The 20511-nt window shown below is 44.2% G+C and overlaps 1 protein-coding gene across 3 annotated transcripts; it reads left to right on the forward strand.

The window, feature by feature from the left end:
- The first annotated feature begins 4697 nt into the window (after nt 1-4697).
- Nucleotides 4698-19700, forward strand: LOC120050978 (PAN2-PAN3 deadenylation complex subunit pan3-like). Of its 3 annotated transcripts, none has more exons than XM_038997531.1 (18): nt 4698-5296; nt 6318-6439; nt 9171-9243; nt 9517-9698; nt 10018-10156; nt 10500-10732; nt 10831-10935; nt 11117-11174; nt 11483-11644; nt 11786-11902; nt 12034-12135; nt 14043-14208; nt 14635-14722; nt 17037-17176; nt 17367-17496; nt 18712-18776; nt 18867-19005; nt 19226-19700. In XM_038997531.1, the coding sequence occupies exons 1-18, from the start codon at nt 4975-4977 to the stop codon at nt 19364-19366; spliced, it is 2484 nt and encodes an 827-aa protein (XP_038853459.1). In that variant the 5' UTR covers nt 4698-4974; the 3' UTR covers nt 19367-19700. The 3 variants fall into 3 exon arrangements, with proteins under 3 accessions (XP_038853459.1, XP_038853462.1, XP_038853461.1); XM_038997533.1 differs by having other exon boundaries at nt 4975-5296; nt 9628-9698; nt 19226-19366; XM_038997534.1 differs by lacking the exons at nt 17367-17496; nt 18712-18776; nt 18867-19005; nt 19226-19700 and having other exon boundaries at nt 16954-17120.
- Nucleotides 19701-20511: the final 811 nt, after the last annotated feature.

The raw sequence follows: 20511 nt of genomic DNA on the forward strand, positions 1-20511 counted from the left end.
ATGAGACGGTATCGAGAGCGAAGCCCCAAGAAGTTCTCTTTTAATTGTGACGTTTCATCTGATGTGCAGTTCTTTTTCAGAGAGACTGCTATGTGGCTCTGGGTTCATGACGTTATCGCAGTTCATTTTAATGACTGGCCACACAAATGGGGATGGTTGGCTTTTAAAACCTGGTCATGAACTAGTCTATAGTTTATAGGCCTTAATGCAATTACAACCTACCAATTTTATGGAAATCTTTCTAATAACCTAAAAGGCTACAATGACATTAAATAGTAACTTTCTTGACAAAAAAAAGGTTTAATCGAAAACCAGATGTTTTAGGCTTAGTTATAGGGGAACATGTCAATATGGCCTTCATTTTGACAATTCGTTGCAAAAGCGATTTTTGGTATTTTAGTAATACATCTAGCTCCTTTTGCCCCTAGCGGTTCGACTCTTTCATTGAAAACGTAATGTAGAATACCTCTGCATCATCTCAACTAAGCCTAAAACATCTGGTTTTCGATTAAACATTTTGTTCTATCGTTCAGCCTACAGTAGCAGCCAATGTGTGGTGTTCAATGTAAGCCAACATTCCATGAGACGTTTGAAAAAAACATGCAGGGCTTGACACTAAAATCTGTTTATTCACTTGTCATTCAGACAAGGAGGTGACTGAATATTTTGTTGTGTTGTTGGATCCACTTCACAAAATATGTGAAATGTACACAAGTTTTGTGCTCTTGGAGGAAGCAGTCACCCCATTGCTGACTACAAATGATCTATAACTGGGCTAATAACTCACTAACTAGCAAAGGATATGAACATATATGTACAAATGTGCACATACTCACTACATGTAGTTCTCACTTTGATCTCAAAACAAGCTCATCTACTCAAGACCGATCACGCTGTAAAAACAGTTCAGTTCAAAGTGAATGGCACAGACACATATACGGAAACGGTCTATTTGCATATAGGCCTACTGCAGTTCTGATTGGTTATGGGGCACCCAGTCTGTGTAGAGAATGGGCCTGAGTGTGCCTGTCAATGAAATAGAATCCTACTCAGGTGCGTTCTGCTTATAACAAAATCTCTCAGCTTTGCACATTCTTGGCATTCTCTCAACCAGCTTCACCTGGAATACTTTTCCAACAGTCTTGAAGGAGTTCCCACATATGCTGAGCATTTGTTGGCTGTTTTTCCCTCACTCTGCGGCCCATTTCATCCCAAACCATCTCAATTGGGTTGAGATCAGGTGATTGTGGAAGCCAGGTCATTTGATGCAGCTCTCCATCACTCTCCTACTTGGTCAAATAGCCCTTACACAGCCTGGAAACGTGGTGGGCCATTGTCCTGTTGAAAATCAAATGATAAATCTACTCAGCGCAAACCAGATGGCATGGCGTATCGCTGCAGATTGTGGTGGTAGCCATGCTGGTTAAGTGTGCCTTGAATTCTAAATAAATTACTGACAGTGTCAACAGCAAAGCACCCCCACACCATCACATCTCCTCCTCCATGCTTCACGGTGGGAACCACACATGCAGAGATCATCCCTTCACCTACTCTGGGTCTCAAAGACACGGCAGTTGGGTACTAAAAATCTCACATTTGGAGTCATCAGACCAAAGGACAGATTTCCAACGGTCTGATGTCCATTGCTCGTGTTTCTTGGCCCAAGCAAGTTTCTTCTTCTTATTAGTGTCCTTTAGTAGTGGTTTCTTTGCATTAATTCGACCATAAAGGCCTGATTCACGCAGTCTCCTCTGAACAGTTGATGTTGAGATGTGTCTGTTACTTGAACTCTGTGAAGCATTTATTTGGGCTGCAATTTCTGAGGCTGGTAACTCTAATGAACTTATCCTCTGCAGCAGAGGTAACTCTGGGTCTTCCTTTCCTGTGGCGGTCCTCATGAGAGCCAGTTTCATCATAGTGCTTGATGGTTTTTGCGACTGCACTTGAAGAAACTTTCTTGAAATGTTCCGTATTGACTGACCTTCATGTATTAAAGTAATGATGAACTGTCATTTCTCTTTGCTTATTTGAGCTGTACTTGCCGTAATATGGACTTGGTCTTTTACCAAATAGTGCTATCTTCTGTAAACCAACCCTACCTTGTCACAACACAACTGACTGGCTCAAATGCATTATGAAGGAAAGAAATTCCACAAATGAACTTTTAACAAGGCACACCTGTTAATTGAAATGCATTCCAGGTGAGACCTCATGAAGCTGGTTGAGAGAATGCCAAGAGTGTGCAAAGCTGTCATCAAGGCAACGATTGGCTACTTTGAAGAATATTAAATATATTTGATTTAACACTTTTTTGGTTACTACATGATTCCATATGTGCTACTTCATAGTTTTGATGTCTTCGCTATTATTCTACAATGTAGAAAATATTAAAAATAAAGAAAAGCCCTTGAATGTTTATGTGTGTCCAAACTTTTGACTGGTACTGTATATATTTTTGACCTTTATTTAAAATGTTCATCCTGTTCCCAGACTTCTAATTCTGAAAAGTGACAGCATACCTGTGAGAGGGTCGCCCTGGGTGGCAGTAGTTGTAGGGTTTTATACAGTACTGAAGACGAATCTGTGAGTCAATTTGGCCATTGGAAAAAGAGCTACTGGGTAAATACTGCAATTAGAGTTGGATTGAATTGAGCCCCTAAACTTAATTTTCAAGGTGATGATTGCACTTTTCTTCCCAGCACGCAACCTGGTCTCAGAGCATTTCACATGATTCTTTATGTAAACCCGAGACACTCCATTTAGTATGATATGTTGCGGTTTTGTATGGTAGGCTATGTATTAATTTGTCGATGTCCCGTCATCCATTTCGTATGATATGTTATGAATTAAAATTCGTATGATAAGTTACGAATTTGCAAAACACATATGTAAAAAATTTGGAAAGTGTATGATATGTTATGAATTTCAATTAGTTGTGGCTAATATTAGCTAGCTGGCTAACGTTAGCTAGGCTAGGGGGTTAGGGTTAAGGTTACGGTTAGGAGTTAAGTTAAAGGGTTTTAAGGTTAGGGGAAGGGTTAGCTAACATACCAAGTAGTTGAAAAGTTGCTAATTAGCTAAAATGCTAAAGTTGTCCATGGTGAGATTCTTCTGTCTTATGTAACCATACCAAACATAACATATCATATTAACTTGAGTGTCCCAGATTCACGCTTACTATGTTACCTCTGATAATAACATTATTATTGTAGGCGGCCAGTGCTTGACTTTGGCAGGAGCTCACATCCTTTATTTTACATACATTCTTTATCAAGTTATTATACTGAACAAAAATATAAATGCAACATGCAACAATTCCAACGATTTTACTGAGTTACAGTTAATATAAGGAAATCAGTCAATTGAAATAAATAAATGTTGCCTTAATCTATGGATTTCACGACATCTAATCAAATGGCTACCCAGACTATTTGCATTGCCCCCCTACACTGCTGCTACTCTCTGTTATCATCTATGCATAGTCACTCTACCTACATGTACATATTACCTCAACACCAGTGCCCCCGCACATTGACTCTGTACCGCCTGTATATAGTATATAGCCCCGCTATTGTTATTTTACTGCTGCTCTTGAATTATTTGTTATTCTTCTCTCTTACTTTTTTTTTAGGTATTTTCTTAAAACTGTATTGTTGGTTAAGGGCTTGTAAGTAAACATTTCACTGTAAGGACTACACCTGTTGTATTCGGCACATGTGACAAATAACATTTGATTTGACTGGACAGTGGCACAGCCTTGGGTAGACCTGTGAGGGCATAGGCCCACCCATTTGGGAGTCAGGCCCACCCACTGGGAAGCCAGTGGCAGGGAAAAAATGTCAATTCTCTGGTGGACCTCAAAACTTGAGACATCTGTATCATTGTGTTGTGTGACAAAACTGCACATTTTAGAGTGGCCTTTTATTGTCCCCTTTTATTGTGCACCTGTGTCGTGGCAAAGGAAAAACGCTCACTAACAGGAATGTAAACACATTTGTGAACACATTTTTTAACATAAGCTTTTGGTGCATATGGAACATTTCTGGGATATTTTATTTAAGCTTATGAAACATAGGGCCAACACTTTACACGTTGCGTTTATATTTTTGTTCAGTATACTTTCATAGTTGCCAACGTAATACAAATCACGAGTAATCCAATGATTGATGAAATGTCAAGGGGATACTGTGATGCTACAATATTACAGACCGAAGCGAAATATTAAGCTTGCTACATTGTGACATCTGTGGTTTGCTACATCACAGAGGTGTAATATCAAACGGCACGTGCACTCATCTCAAGCACGACTGCAAAGCCTATAACCGTATGACTGGGTTTGGATGACGACTTTCTGTATTGGAAATCGTTGGTTTTGTCCACAGACCAACAGCTACGAACTGAGTCTGTCCCTCAAAGCCGCTCCAAACGCAGCTGGCTTTTGCCGTAACGTTAAAAGCTTGCAAGCTTCCCATAATGCAATGCTAACTGGGGTCTATTCATTTCGGAAACCGTTTAAGAACCAAACGGACGCAAACAGAGCAAAATTAGAGTTTCTATTGGACACATTCAGGTAGGTCCCTCCCCGTTTCGTTTGCTTCCATTTTAAGAAAAGTTTTGCAACTGAATCGGCGAAATGAACAAGCCACTTTTTTTTTTTTTTTTTAAAGCGGAGTAGCTAGCCAGAGAGCCGAAAAACAACAACAGCAGCGTGAACGAGGCTAAACAACGGGCTGGCTAGCTAGCTACATGAATAGCGACAACAGCGACCAGGATTTGTCAAACGCAATGCCATTAGTTATCTTAATTATTTGTCTTCTAGTCGGATAATGTGAGTAATGTCATTTTAAGCTTGGACAAAACATATTTGCTGTTGCATATCGCTTTGCATTGACATTACGAACCTTACTCGAGAGTAAGCAACCTAGCAATCGACGTCTCTATGTTTGAATATCTTCCGGCGGCAGCAGCGGTGTCATGAACAGTGGACTCCCAGCTTCAGCTGCTCCGCTCGGGGGTGTCGGAATACCCTGCGTCAAGGTGAAGTTCTGCCGATACTACGCAAAGGATAAGACTTGCTTTTATGGGGACGAGTGTCAGTTTTTGCATGAGGAGCCGTCCATGGCAAGCATGTCCCTTCACAGTGGAGCAAGCCCTGTCCCTTTATCCATGTCTGGAGGATCCGTGACGTATCCGCTTAGTGCACCCCCGGCCTGCCCGGTTGGGGTACCGAACGTCCCCAAAAAGGGCGACTCTCTGGGGCCTGCAGGCACGGCTCTGGAGGGACAGATGTTAACCAGTGAGTATACTTCGTCTGTTTGTACCCGTCCTATACGACAGGGCCTAGTACAGCCTCATCGGTGGTTGTTGCTTTTTGGGCGTGTGAGGGGCTTTGTTAACATTGAGCCCGGGGATTCTTTGAGGCCTCTTTCCCCCCCCAAAACAGCGTGGGTTAAACATGTTTTTGAAGCATAACTAATTAAAGTGTCTGAGCGCTAAGCTTTTCGTCCAGAGTTTGAGCTCCTTCAATAAATGCATTTAGTTAACAATTTGAGTGTTTTTGTATTTGACAGCTACAAGAGATCAGTGGGCAAATTCAGACAATCATTGGCTAATGTAACGTTAGCTAGCTAACGTTAGATGGCTATGGTTAGAAAAGTTATTCTGGCGGAAAAAATAAAGTTAACGGCAAATTAACGTTTGCGCTCTTCTTGCATTAGGTAACTACTATAGTTAGTAATGCGTGTATCGTTTTGGAAGCGAGGCATTTTATGATGCTTGTCTTCATGCTTAAGGTGACTAGCTAGCTTGCATGCTAACCAAACATCTGCTGCAGTGAAGTCAATTTACTTAGTTACTAACTAGTTAGCATCATCACTTGCAAAATAATTCAACCACCACAGCTGTATTTTATTTAACTCTGCACAATGCCACGTGTTCCGTTGCAAGGTGGATATTATAATTTGTGCACACAAGTTGGGAAACTGGATAAAGTTGAAGTGTTTACATCTTCTCAAGAAGCGTGCTGATTGGCTACTCATCTGTAATTGTCCTGTAAATGAAGACAATCTATGGCCTCATGACTACAACATTAGTTCATAGACACGTATGTGTATTACATGCATTTTGCATCACACAACCATTCAATTAACGAGAACCCTGCCATTCTTTATAAGGGTGATATGTTAGTCTGTATGACATATATTGACTGACTCATAATGTTTTTCAAACATAGAATATGACGTTTACCAGGACCACCCAGACCCTGTGTAGTAGAAGCAGGCGGCTGATTCTGAACCCATTGTCTCTGTCCTCTACAGTCCCTGGGATGGAGAGCGGGTCCCTGAGCGACGCCAATCTGACCAACTCCTACTTCAGCAGCAGCTTCATCGGGGTCAACGGCTTCGGGAGCCCGGCAGAGTCTAAATACTCTATCATGCAGGTACGACCAGCCTCAGAATCCAACTAAACAGTACTGACCCGACAGATGCCTACTTTTGTTTCAAAGTGACTTTGAAATTCTTGTTAGTTTTATGTATGTGTATATATGATTTGTCATTTTACTCAAGTGTTCAGGTACCATCTTTAGATCTGTAGTAGGGTCAAATACTGAATAATAGTGCTACTTGGCTGATGTGGTAGAGGTGAACTTATTCTTGTATGTTTATCAGAAAGTCTGGTTCAGTACTGGTCTAAAGACAGTGATCTGTGCTATCAGGGATCCTTGGGACGTCCCTAGCCTATTGAAGTTGACATTTTTAAAATGGTTTAGGGTAGGAACGTCCTAGTAGGGTTTGGCCAATTTCATGATTAAATCGAATATCGTGATATTTGACATTGACAATATATTGTGATGTGCAAGATTATACTCTATTTGAACTTTAACATCAACTGTGCGGGGTTCCCGAGTGGCGCAGCAGTCTAAGGCACTGCATCACAGTGCTAGAGGCGTCACTATAGACCCTGGTTCGATCCTGGGCTGTATCACAACTGGCCGTAATCGGGAGGCTCATAGGGCAGCGCACGATTGGCCCAGCGTCGTCCGGGTTTAGGGAGGGTTTGGCCGGGGTAGGCCGTCATTGTAAATACGAATTTGTTCTTAACTGACTTGCCTAACTGATTTTATTTAACTAGACTTTATCAATATGTTGAAAATGAAATAACTAAGCCTTATTTATTTTCCTGCCAAACAATGATTATTTAATGAGTATAAAATTGTGAATTAGCACAAATTGCACAGGCTGGCATTATTTAGTCATTAACGGCACAAAACGATTATATCGTGTTATTTGGAGTAGATGTCTCCCCAACACTAGTCCCAAGTATCTGACCTAAAGAAAATCGGATAATTATGTAGTGCTAGGTGTTTATTTATTTCAATCAAGCAATTATGCAGGTTTTAGCAGAATCACATTAGTGGAAACCAAGACTGTTCTCAGGGCAGGCCTGGTTGTATCTACGCTGAACAAAAATAAAGACGCAACAGTGTTGTTTTCATGAGCTGAAATAAAATATCCCGGAAATGTTCCATAAGTGCAAAAAGCTTATTTCGCTCAATTTTGTGCACATTTTTGTATATGTCCCTGTTAGTGAGCATTTCTCCTTTGCCAAGATAATCCACCCACCTGACAGGTGTGACATATCAAGAAGCTGATTAAACAGCATGATCATTACATAGGTGCACCTTGTGCTGGGGGCAATAAAAGGCCACTCTAAAATGTGCAGTTTTGGCACACTGCACTGCCACAGATGTCTCATGTTTTGAGGAAGCTTGCAATTGGCACGCTGACTGCAGGAATGCCCGCCAGAGAATTGAATGTTCATTTCTTTTCAATAAGCCACCTTGAACGTCATTTTAGAGAATTTGGCCTCACAACCGCAGACCATGTGTAACCACACTAGCCCGGGGCCTCCACATCTGGCTTTTTCAGCTGCGTGATGGTCTGCGACAAGCCACCTTGGACAGCTGATAAAGCTAGGTTTACACAACCAAATAATTTCTGCACAAATTTTCAAAAACCCTTTTCAGGGAAACTCCTCTGCATGCTCGTCGTCCTCACCAGGGTCTTGACCTGACTGCAGTTCCAGTGTCGTAACAGACTTCAGTGGGCAAATACTCACCTTTGATGGCCACTGGCACACTGGAGAAGTGTCATGAATGAATCCCAGTTTTAACGGTATCGGGAAGATTATACACAGTGTGTATGGGGTCATGTGGGCGAGTGGTTTGCTGTTGTGAACAGAGTGCCGTGGTGGTGGCGTTATGGTATGGGCAGGCATAAGCTACGGACAACAAACACAATTGCATTTTATTGATGGCAATTTGAATGCACAGAGATAACATTACGAGATCCTGAAGCCCATTGTGCCACCAGCTTATGTTTCAGCATAAGGCATAGCCCCATGTCGTAAGGATCTGTACACAATTCCAGGAAGTTGAAAATGTCCCAGTTCTTCCATGGCCTGCATACTCACCAGACATGTCACCAGTTGAGCATGTTTGGGATGCTCTGGATCGACGTGTGTTCCAGTTCCTGCCAATATCCAGCAACTTCGCACAGTCATTGAATAGGAGTGGGACAACATTCCATAGGCCATAATCCAACAGCCTGATCAACTCTATGCAAAGATGTCGTGCTGCATGTGGCAAATGGTGGTCACACCAGAGTCTGACTGGTTTTCTGATCCACGCCCCTACAGATGCATATCTGTATTCCCAGTCATGTGAAATCCATAGATTAGGCCCTAAAGAATCTATTCCAAATGACTGATTTCCTCATGAACTCAAACTCGGTCAAATCTTTGAAGTTGTTCCATGTTGTGTTTATTTTTCAGTGTACATATTTTCGAGTGGTGTCGGGGACACTTTTTGCATTTTAGCTAACCTTAATTCTCCTACCCTGCTGAGGAAAGTCCCTTCTGATAGTCAAACCCGGCAGATCACTAATGGGATACAGCAGTATTGTATCTACAATTTGACCAGGTGCATACACCTATGCTGAAGTCAGACCACCAGCTAGTGATGCAGATCCAGTGGCTTCTAATGGGAATTATTTTTGCTACAGACTGGTTCCTTTTGGGAACATCAGGGCTGCGGTCTTTGCTAGAATATGGTAGCTAGGTAACTAAGATACTTAATAAAAAATGTAAGCATCTGTTTTGTTGTTGTGTAGAGAATCACCAACAGCAGCAGTTCTCCCAGTCTCCTTGACGACGGTGCCAAGAACTTCAGCCACAGCGCTCACGGTAAGAACCCAGTACCTAGAGGAAACTTCATGGAATAGCTCAGTGGTTCCCAACTCCGGTCCTCAAGTACCCCCAACAGTACAAGCACATCTGATTCAACTTGTCAACTAATTATCAGGCTCTCAATGAGTTGAAGCAGGTATGTTTGGGGTTCTCGAGGACTGCTGTTGGGATCCACTGGACTATAACAGATCTTTGAAACTAATAACTGTAGAATTATAATTGGTACAATTTCTAACTCTTTGATTGGAACACCCATGAAATCACTGACAGATCTATTCCATGGAACCCTGGCGGGTGGACCAGGTCAGAGTTGTGGGTCGATGGAAAACTCTCCGTGGACAACACAGTCTTCATTCCCTCTCCCTCTATGTCCTCTTCCAGATCCAGGGAATTCCCCCATTTCTTCACTCTTCAGTGACTTTGGTGCTCTGAGCATATCACAAAGGAGAAAGGTGAGCACCGCTACCCAGGTTCCTGGTGTGGTCGTCAACCAAGGGGAAGAGTTTGAGCTTCAAATGTCTATTGAGTGTTTGAGCTCCTAAGGGGGAAAATGGTCAAACCTAAACCCATCCGTTGTGGTTCGTTTTGTGTGCGTTTCTCTAGATTACAACATCTGGTCACTGTTTGTTTTTGTTGTAAACTGTGATGAAGCCAAATCCGCATATAAGGAAAATATACATAACATAAAACAAATAGAATATCTGATGAAGGCAAGAAGAACAATGAAATATAATCCTAGGGTTATGCATCTCTCGTTCTCTCCCTCTCCAGGGTCCTAACCCTACAGCCAATGAGTTCATCCCTAAGGGGGTTCCCCGCATGGCCACTATGGTCCAGTCCAGTGGTCCGGCCTTCCCATCGCCCCTCTTCCCCCACCTCGGCCCCAGCAGCTCCACCGCCCTTGCACCTGGTGAGCCATCCACTACAAAAAAAGCCACTTAATTCTAACTTAGAACACTTCTAGTTTTTCTCCGTTTGCACTATATCATGGATATGCCAGGTTGTCAGGGTGAGTGAGTTTGCAGTGTAAAGGTTCTCTATTGATGTCGCCTTCCATTGTTCTCCTGGCTAGCCAAGTGAGTTGACTCCATACAGTGGAGATGCTCTATAGAAAACAACAATGTATTATTCAAGTAAATCCCTGCCATGATGAATTCCACCTTAGTCACCAGATAGTCATAACAATGTACGGAGGTACTCCAATGAACTCTGTACCTCTGTTTAACACACCCTCTCTGGTATCCCCCATACAGGGATGTCTCTCTCTGCGGGGTCCACCCCCCTCCACTCCCCTAAAATCACCCCCCAAACCTCACCTGCCCCTCGCCGGCGTAGCCACACACCCAACCCCAACAACCCCAACCCAGCCAACTACATGGTGCCCACCAGTGTGTCTGACCAGGGGGCCCACATCATCCAGAAGGAGACGGTGGGGGGGACCACCTATTTCTACACTGATAACACCCCCGCTCCCATGGCCGGGATGGTACGTTCCATTTAGTCTGCTCTTACTGACAGCATGACCTATTAGTTGTAAATACTCCATAAATAGGAAGTGCAGTCGTTAAATGTGTTTCTGTGCAGGTGTTTCCTACCTACCACATCTACCCCCCCACTGCTCCCCACGTGGCCTACATGCAGCCCAAAGCCAACGCCCCGTCCTTCTTCATGGCTGATGAGCTCCGACAGGTACGCCCACCCTCTCTTCCTCCACCTGGTTCTTTCTGTCTGAAACACCCACTCTGTTTCCATTTCTGTTTGCCATGTCTCCATATTAAAGTGTGTCTGTCTGTGTTCTAATCCTCCAATCTCCCTCTGTGCTGTGATGTCAGTGTTGATCGCTGATGTCATTTCCTGTGGTTCCCTCTAGGAGCTGATTAACAGACATCTGATTACCATGGCTCAGCTTGACCAGTCAGAGAACACAGGTAAAGCATCCCTTCCCTGATTGGCTCAACCGAGGTGGGGGCTGTTATTGGCGTTGTATTGATGGTATGGCCTCTGTCGATTTGGGGTTTCACTGCAGACTGAAAGTGAGAATCGCATCCTGAAACGTGTCGTTGTCTTTAGTATTCCTGACAGTTCACACACAAATAGTCACACTAGTTTGTTTGTAGAACATTCTCAAGTTGTTCAAGCGTCAAAACTTGTAACTTAAGATGCGTGCCAACTGATGTAGTTATTTTGGCTCTGTTTGTGTGCTGGTGTGTCGTCATGCCGTGTATCCCTGTCCCAGGTGTTCCATCTGAGGTGGACAGCTACCACAGCCTGTTTCCCCTGGAGCCTGTCCCCCCTCCCAACCGCCTGCAGAAGACCAGCAACTTCAGCTACATCACTTCCTGCTACAAGGCTGTCAACAGCAAGGACGACCTGCCGTACTGCCTGAGGAGGATACATGGTGAGTTGCTCGTATGACACAAGATGAACACACACACAATTTTAAATTATCATATATTTGGTATGGGATGTATTTTCTTTCAGCCTTTGAAAATAGAAGGAATCTTGAGTGGTCATCTTTGAATGTCTTGTGTGCGTCCAGGTTTCAGGCTGGTGAACACCAAGTGTATGATGCTGGTGGACATGTGGAAGAAGATCCAGCAGTCCAACTCTGTTACCCTGAGGGAGGTCTTCACCACCAAGGCCTTTGGTGATCACTGTGAGTCGTGTGTGTGGGTGGGGCGGGTCTATGTCCCCCCCATGTTGTATGTGCGTTTGTGTATACATTGGTTTTTGTATGAGTCTGTTTGATCCTTAAGAAGCCCCATGATAACCTCCTGTTTCTCTCAGCGTTGGTGTTCTCCTATGACTTCCATGCGGGAGCAGAGACCATGTTCAGCAGGCACTTCAACGACCCTGCGGCAGACTCCTACTTCACCAAGAGGAAGTGGGGTGAGTCCCCCCCCACCCTTCCCTACTGATTCCGACCCCCCCCCCCCCCCCCCCCCGTACTTATGCCAACACACTCCCCTTCCGACGCACTTCCGAGTTGTTTTGAATGCGTCATCAAATGGCAATGAAAGTCAGGCTTCATCAGCGTGTCACACGGCAGTATGCATTTCGATATCATACTCTTAATTGCTTGAAACCTGAATGTTTTCGTACATATTGAGGTATATCTTACCTTGCTATAAAGGATCCTATTACATAGGCCATTACTTTCTCGACAAGCTGGCCAATAGTATAGATTGATATAGTAGATTGACATGGGCTAGTGATTTTTCTGTTCTTTACTCGTCTTGTTGGCTGAGGAAAATGTACATGTGGGCAGTTGTTCTAACATGTTCAAAGTGACATCAGAATTGGATAAGAAGGACTGCACATCATTGCATTCTCCACTGGCATGTTCTGGTAATATGAATGACCATATTCTAAATGTGATTTCTGTCATTCTGAGCACAGTGGGTGGACGCCCTAATCAGGTTACGCACCCAATGCATTAGTCTGGTAAACCTTCTCAAATGTCCGGTAAATTAAAATGTTGCTAGTCAAAATGTCTGGCGCCACATTTTCCTAACCGAAACCAGTGCGCTTGCCAGTGTGGATGGTTTCTGTGTGAGGGTGGTGGGGAGGAGTGGGGTGTTCCAGCACTGACAGTTGTTGGTCTGTGTGACGGTAAGGGTATGTTGCTGTAGTCAGGGGAAGCTGTGGCTGAAAGTGATCCTGAGACTGGTACTACCAGCCAGGCCCAACTACCTGCTATAGGATGGACACAGCCAGAGGAAGCAGAACCTCTGATTTTCTGACCTCACGGCAACAAGTGTTTAACTGTCAGTATTACTGTCACACTACAACACCCCTCTGTGGCCATACAGCAACACTAAGGGTCATACTAATAGCTCTGCAACTCTATCGCACTACAGCAACACCTCAAGTGTTCAACAACTGGGTGTTTGTGAAGTAAGCATCTGACATTTGCTGTCAAGTTGATACCATTTTGTTTCTTAAACCCTTTTATTGGAAAGCCTCAATGTAGGGTGTGCAGAGTGCAGAGTGCCCAGAGTTGGTGAAAATGTGCTTTGATGATTTCACTTCCTTATGTTGTAAAATCCATTTTACCAAGACAAATGACTCTTCATGTTCTGAATCGTTCATTGGGGTCTTTCTCTAACAACATCAACATTTATATCCAAAAAGTCTAATTTCGAAACGTAACACATCTGAAAATAAGCACCGGTGGCGCTTTCTCGCAGCGACTTGAGGATTTTCCATGTTGTGGTGGTTATCTGCAAAGTTGTTTTTGCAAAAAGCCAAATTAACATGAACTCAATTAAATGTCAAATAAAAAGCTTGTGATACACTCAGTGCTCCGCTGACATGCGCTTGTTTTTTGTGAAAAATAACACATTTCGCATTTAATATGAGAAACGTATACTCCAAATAAGAAAATACTAGCTACATGCCATGTCTCAATCTATATGTCTTACCTCCTTGTTTTTTGTCCTCTGGATTGGAGAAGAAAGATGAGTTTGACGGTGAGCTTGTCACTTAGCCTTAATTCTCACACAGCATCCAGCCTAGCTCACACGCAATGCTAGTTTCCAAGTTCCCCCCCCCCCTCTGGCCTCCATTGATTTAGTCACTGTAATTCTGGCCACCCTACAAGGGTAAGAACTCTAATAACTTTTGAATGGATTATGATCGAGACATGAGGTTTGGACAATTTGGTTTTCTTAGGCGTAACTACACATTTTATTTTAACCATGGGTCAAAAAAAATATTTTTTGGTAGGACACCCTGCTCAATGTGTTTCGTCTGTTTTCCTTTCGTGTATCCTGTTTCCCCCCCCCCCCCCGTAGGACAGCACGAGCCCCCTCCACCGCGGCAGCACGCAGGTCTGCTCCCCGAGTCTCTGATCTGGGCCTACATCGTCCAGCTGAGCTCAGCCCTCAGAACTATCCACACTGCTGGTCTGGCCTGTAGGGTCATGGACCCCAGCAAGATCCTCATCACCGGCAAGACCAGGTACACACCTCGCAGACATGCATCGTGCGCGCGCACACAGACACATTGCTGACCAACGTTATGGATCCCAGCAAGATCCATATTCTCTGAAACCAGGTGTAAACACCGATGTTGAATGTGACGCAGTGTGGTCAGAGAAACTGAAGTGTTTTTCATGCAACCTCGAACCAGTCACAGTTGCTGTCTCTGGTTTAGTCCTGAGTTCCTTGCTAGAGAACTGTGCAGAAACCAATGTGTCTGTAAGCCCCCTGATGTTTGTGTTGTAGTGCTGATAGTATCTGCTGGGTTATTTACTGTAAACTACAGTGAAAGCAGAAGTTCTATACTAGTCCTGGCTTCCTTTTCTCAGAAAGGGGAGAAACCACACACACGCTGACATCCCGCTAACGTTTGACACACACTCAACACGCCTTTTTCTCCCTGCAGGTTACGAGTGAACTGTGTAGGGGTGTTTGATGTCTTAACGTTTGACAACAGTCAGACCAACCATGTGACCCTCATGCCACAGTACCAGGTACAGTAACCCCCCCCCCCCCCCCCCCCCATGTGTCAGTCTGGCACAACATGGCCTAGTTCAGCTTCAAGTGTGTTTTTTTTCCCATTTTTTTTCCTTCATATTTTCTGGAAACCTAACCATTTCTTTCCAGAGAAAATTGCAAGCCCCTCCTGGTCATCCTGCTGTTCCCGTTCAAATGAAATTTTAAAAGCATAATACCAGTGCAAATAAAATCTGACCTGATTATACCTCTATAAATGGGGAAATGTACACATGAATCCTGAATCTAACGGTTTCTGTTGCAATTTAATCAACTCGAGTTCTGTCACCACACTTGTTGATTTTAGCCTAGTTTATGAAGCGCGTTGGCCGATTTTTTTTGGGGGTAAAATATTGTTATTACAGCCTAGTGAAGATGACATTGAGTTTTAGCCTCTGACTGAGATGTCAAGGTATCTTGTTCCTTTTCTCCCTCCATGGACCTGGTTAGCAGGCGAAATGAACACTGTTGTGGCTATTTTTACCTTGATTATCGACTTGTTCTCTGTAACAAAGTGACCACAATATCAGATTCTCCGCTAAACAAACGAGCAAATAGATCTAGTAGCAGATATTCCACACCATGGATTAGGCTTGGGCGGTATACCGGATTATTTGGAAAATGCCACGGACGGTTTTTCAATACTGTTGAAATTATTTATTTTTAGTTATTCAAAATCAATTTGTAGCTACTTTTTAATTAAATACCTGCAGTCAACTTGTGCAATACATTAGGAGATAAAGCAGATCACATTCTTCATTTCACCTGTCACATTATTTTACATTTGAAGCTTACCGTAGTTCCCCACAACAGTTGAGCCAGTCACGTGTTTGTTTATAAATAGCACAATGGGAGAAAGCGGGAGCAGTCCAGGTGTGTATTGACGGGTTGCGTTTTATATTGAAAGTCAACAGTGATCAGGGAAATGAGAGTACAATGAAAAAGGAAGTCATTTTTTGCAAAGAATGATGCATGGCCATCATATTTCTAATGTTTATCATATAAAGAATGTAGCCAGCTACACTGGGTGGGGCTAAAATAGCCAAATACACTAATTTGAAGGGGTGCCCACATATACCTTTGTGTATATATAGTGCAACAAGCCTAAGCTCACCATGCGCAGTGCCAAGCATTGGCTGGAGTGCTGTAAAGCTCGCCGCTATTGGACTCTGGAGCAGTGGAAACGCATTCTCTGGAGTAATGAATCGCACTTCATCTGGCAGTCCCGATGGACAAATCGAGATTTGGCGAATTCCAGGAGAACGCTACCTGCCCCAATGCATAGTGCCAACTGTAAAGTTTGGTGGAGGAGGAATAATAGTCTGGGGCTGTTTTTCATGGTTTGGGCTAGGCCCCTTAGTTCCAGTGAAGGGAAATCTTAACACTACAGTATACAATGACATTCTAGATGATTCTGTGACTCCATCTTTGTGGCAACAGTTTGGGGAAGGCCCTTTCCTGTTTCAGCATGACAATGCCCCATGCACAAAGTGAGGTCCGTACAGAAAGGGTTTCTCGAGATGGATGTGGAAGAACTTGACTGGCCTGCACAGAGCCCTGACATCAACTCCATTGAACACTTTTGGGATGAATTGGAACGCTGACTGCGAGCCAGGCCTAATCTCCCAACATCAGTCCCTGACCTCACTGATGCTCTTGTGGCTGAATGGAAGCAAGTCCCCCTCTGCAATGTTCCAACATCTAGTGGAACGCTTCCCAGTTTAGCTAGCAGCCTCCATGGAATCTCGCTATTACATGTGCTAATTTTGTTATCATTCTGGTAACATTCCCAATATTTTTTGGGGCCCCCCCTTTGTTCTAAACTGGTAATACCGTAAATCCCGGAATGAGAGGATGGTATGACGATTTGAACATCTGGAACCGCCCAACCCTACTATGCAGAGTTTCAGCACCATGGATAGCGCCACGGTTGATCAATTGCCTGCAAATCTGACTAGTAAAACCGCCATGCTCTCGTTTTCGTTAGTGTTACATCATGAAAAAATGTTTCAAATATCTACTTCCTCAAGCAATATTGTGGACACAATCTATCAGCTGTCTTGTAACCACAATTGTATATTTTGAGCCTCTGCTAGTGCTGTGTGTGTTTGCTCTGAGTTTTGACTTGCTGGCCTGATTCCCTTTTTGAAATGGTTGAGTTGGCCCCTGGCTGTAGTGTGTTCTGTTAACTGTGTGTGTGCGCTTGCAGCAAGCGGACCTGATATCCCTGGGCAAGGTGGTGTTGGCCCTGGCCTGTAGTGTGTTCTGTTAACTGTGTGTGTGCGCTTGCAGCAAGCGGACCTGATATCCCTGGGCAAGGTGGTGTTGGCCCTGGCCTGTAACTCTCTGGCTGGCATTCAGAGAGAGAACCTGCAGAAGGCCATGGAGTTGGTGTCTATCAACTACTCATCAGACCTCAAGAACCTCATCCTGTAAGACACACTGACACAACATACACACACACACACACACACACACACAGAACCCATCCTTAAAGGACGACACCGGGTCCTCCACTAAGCCATTTCTCACCGTCATCTGCAACAACCACAACACACTCAGATATACAAGTGAATACACTGTTTGCACTGACACAAGTACTCAGTCACTACCTGTTTGTAGGTATCTGTTGACAGAGCAGTCTAGGCTGCGCAGCGTTAATGACATCATGCCCATGATCGGAGCTCGCTTCTACACACAGCTGGATGCATCACAGATGAGGAATGATGTCATCGAGGAGGACCTGGCGAAGGTACACTAACACACACACTTGTGATGCCATCTCTGCTCTGTGGGAGTGGTGGTGAAAGGAAGTCACGTGAGGAGAGGTGTTGAGAGGGGGTGTGAAAATACAGGATGTTCTGTGTGCTGCGGCCCCTCTGGCCTCTACAGCGTCTGCTGTCCTGTTCTGGGTTTAGACCTGGGGTGTGAAACCACTGGCTGCGGACTGTCCACCCCCCCCCCCCCCCCCCCCCACTGCTTAACACCCCATCAGCAGCGCTACTCTTGAGTTTTGTTTTGGTGCTTCTATCAGGAAACCGAGTAGTGTGTGTGTGTGTGAGCTGTTCTGCAGTCTTCAGCATTAAACAGAAAATGCCACTTTTCAGTCCATTTCAAACACAACACTGTTGTCTGCCCGTCAGTTGTGTGTGTCTACATGTTATCAGTACTGTTCTGAACACCAATGGTTGTTCTTACTCTTTGTGTATGTATGGTACAGGTAACTGCCAAAATAAAAGAAACACTTCAGTAAATGAGGGAGACAGTATATTGTAAGCAGGTGCTTCCACACAGGTGTGGTTCCTGAGTTAATTAGGGTCATGTATAAACATGTCCATTAGCCCATTATTTTGGCTAGAAGAGATTTCAGTGACTTTGAAGGAGGGGTGTCAAAGGAGTCTCAGTCACCAGATCTCAACCCAAATGAACACTTATGGGAGATTCTGGAGTGGCTCCTGAGACAGCGTTTTTCCATCAACAAAACACCAAATTATGGAATTTCTTGTGGAAGAATGGTGTCACATCCCTCCAATAGAGTTCCAGACACTTGTAGATTCTATGCCTACAGCTGGCTGCACACGAGCCAATCGTAATGCCCATGGTCAATTTGGTTGGACATTCCATATCGCTATGGCTAGTTGGGGACCATCCGTACATTATCTATGTACGTCGGACAATATTTAAAGATGTCGATGGCTCCCAATTTCAATAACTTACGCCAACTAAATGGTAGAATTCATATATGAATATTGAAAGCATTTAATGAGGCAACTAAAATATGTGTAACATGAAAATATTGTCCCATTTACTACTAGCCCCAGAGATGTGTTATACAATGTCAAATCAACTTTGCCACGATCACACACCAGCCGGCTGAATGAAGTTGGCCAGCACTACCTAGCCTCTGACTTCTTCAAGAAACAACCTGGTTAGACTGTTATATGACTTAGTTTTATATCTGTTGTAGGAGGTCCAGAATGGTCGTCTCTTCCGTCTGTTGGCCAAACTGGGCACCATCAACGAGAGACCAGAGTAAGTACTGAACCACTTCGTTAGGAGTGGATTTGGAACATCTGACCAACTGACTCTCACCTTCATGTCACACTTCTGCCAATGTGTCAGGTTTCAGAAGGACCATACGTGGTCTGAGACAGGGGACCGTTACCTGCTGAAGCTGTTCAGAGACCACCTGTTCCACCAGGTGACAGAGGCTGGAACCCCCTGGATAGACCTCAGCCACATTGTTTCCTGCCTCAACAAAGTATGCCAGCTCTCCCTGCATCTCTCTCTCTTTCTCTCACTTTTCCCCCCTTTTTTTTTTTTCTTATGCCCTTCCCCTCATTTCCCTCTGCCATGCCCTTTTCCATCTAGTCCTCTCTTCTCACCCTCCTCTCTCCATGTGAGCCACCTGTCTATTCCAGTATGTCTTGTTGCCCAGCTGGCTACTAGTCTACCAGTATTCTCCTCCCCTCTCTGTGTAGCTGGACGCGGGCGTGCCTGAGAAGATCAGCTTAGTGTCTCGGGATGAGAAGAGTGTTCTGGTGGTGACCTACTCGGACCTGAAGCGCTGCTTCGACAATACCTTTCAGGAGCTGCAGCAGGCCGCTGCCGGACCGCTGTAGCGCCCCCCCCCCCCCACAGGCAGCGGGGTGGGACTGCCTGAACCGTACAGCACATTATTGCACTACAGCGGAGGACCAGGCGCATAGTGATGACATCTTCAGTGTGGCGAGAGAGGCAGAGGGGGTGGGACTTGCTGGACCTCAGTCACATACACTGTCTTGGCAACCAGGAAGGCTTTTCTAAAGCTGTTTTTTTTATTTTTCCTAAAATCCCGCAGCTGCGATGACGGACAAAAACGGAAGCTGTAACGATTACGAATGCTTAATTTTTTTTTAGACTTGGGGAACAAAACGGATACTAAAAAATAAAACAACCACGTGGGATTTAACTTTTTCCTGCTTTTATTTTTTATTTTTTTATAGATTTCTTTTTTCTCCTCTGTGGAGGATGGACTAAGATGTTTTACTTTTTAATGAATGTGAGTGGCCTACAGGCTGCACCTACCGAGAGTGGTGTACAGACACACACACACACACACACACACAGACTGAGAACCTAATATAAAATCAGGCTTTATTTTTACTGTGTGTCTTCCTGCTGGAGACCACACCCCTTCATACCAACGCACTAAGAGACGGGACAGACCACTGGACGCTTTCAAAGGGGGTGGTCAGGGAACCCATTCCTGAAATGGACCGGTCCACCTCAGCCTCCTTGCTTGTCGGTTCCCACTCAAAAGGACAAACCACTGAGTTTTTGGGTAGAGTGCTGGGTTGGGGACTCAGACAGACCATTGGTCAATTCAATGCCTTGATGTGGAGGTCAAGGGTCATGCAACATTGAGGTCATGTGTTAGGGGGGCTATTGGGTCGAACTGTGGTTTCTGTTGGCACTGAGGTAGGGTTTTGTCTAGAAGGTATACATTTTTTTGGCAAAATGGACTTTTTGTAGCAGGTTTAGGATGACTTCCACAGCAGTTTAGGAAAAGGGTCAGGGTTAAAATGCACAAATTGACTTTTTCCATCAATTTGACAAAAGCTGTTTCCTATCTAGACATGATCCTGAGGAAGGGGTGTCTTCTCCCTGTTTGTTATATAGCGCAGGGTCATGAAAGCAGCAGGCTCCTTTATTGCTTCATGACGGACACTATTTTGGAAAATGTTGTGACACCAATGATGAACTCTGTGAGATGGAATATTTAGGT

Source organism: Salvelinus namaycush, chromosome 7 (assembly GCF_016432855.1).
Source record: "Salvelinus namaycush isolate Seneca chromosome 7, SaNama_1.0, whole genome shotgun sequence".
In the NCBI taxonomy this organism is placed as follows: Eukaryota; Metazoa; Chordata; class Actinopteri; order Salmoniformes; family Salmonidae; genus Salvelinus; species Salvelinus namaycush.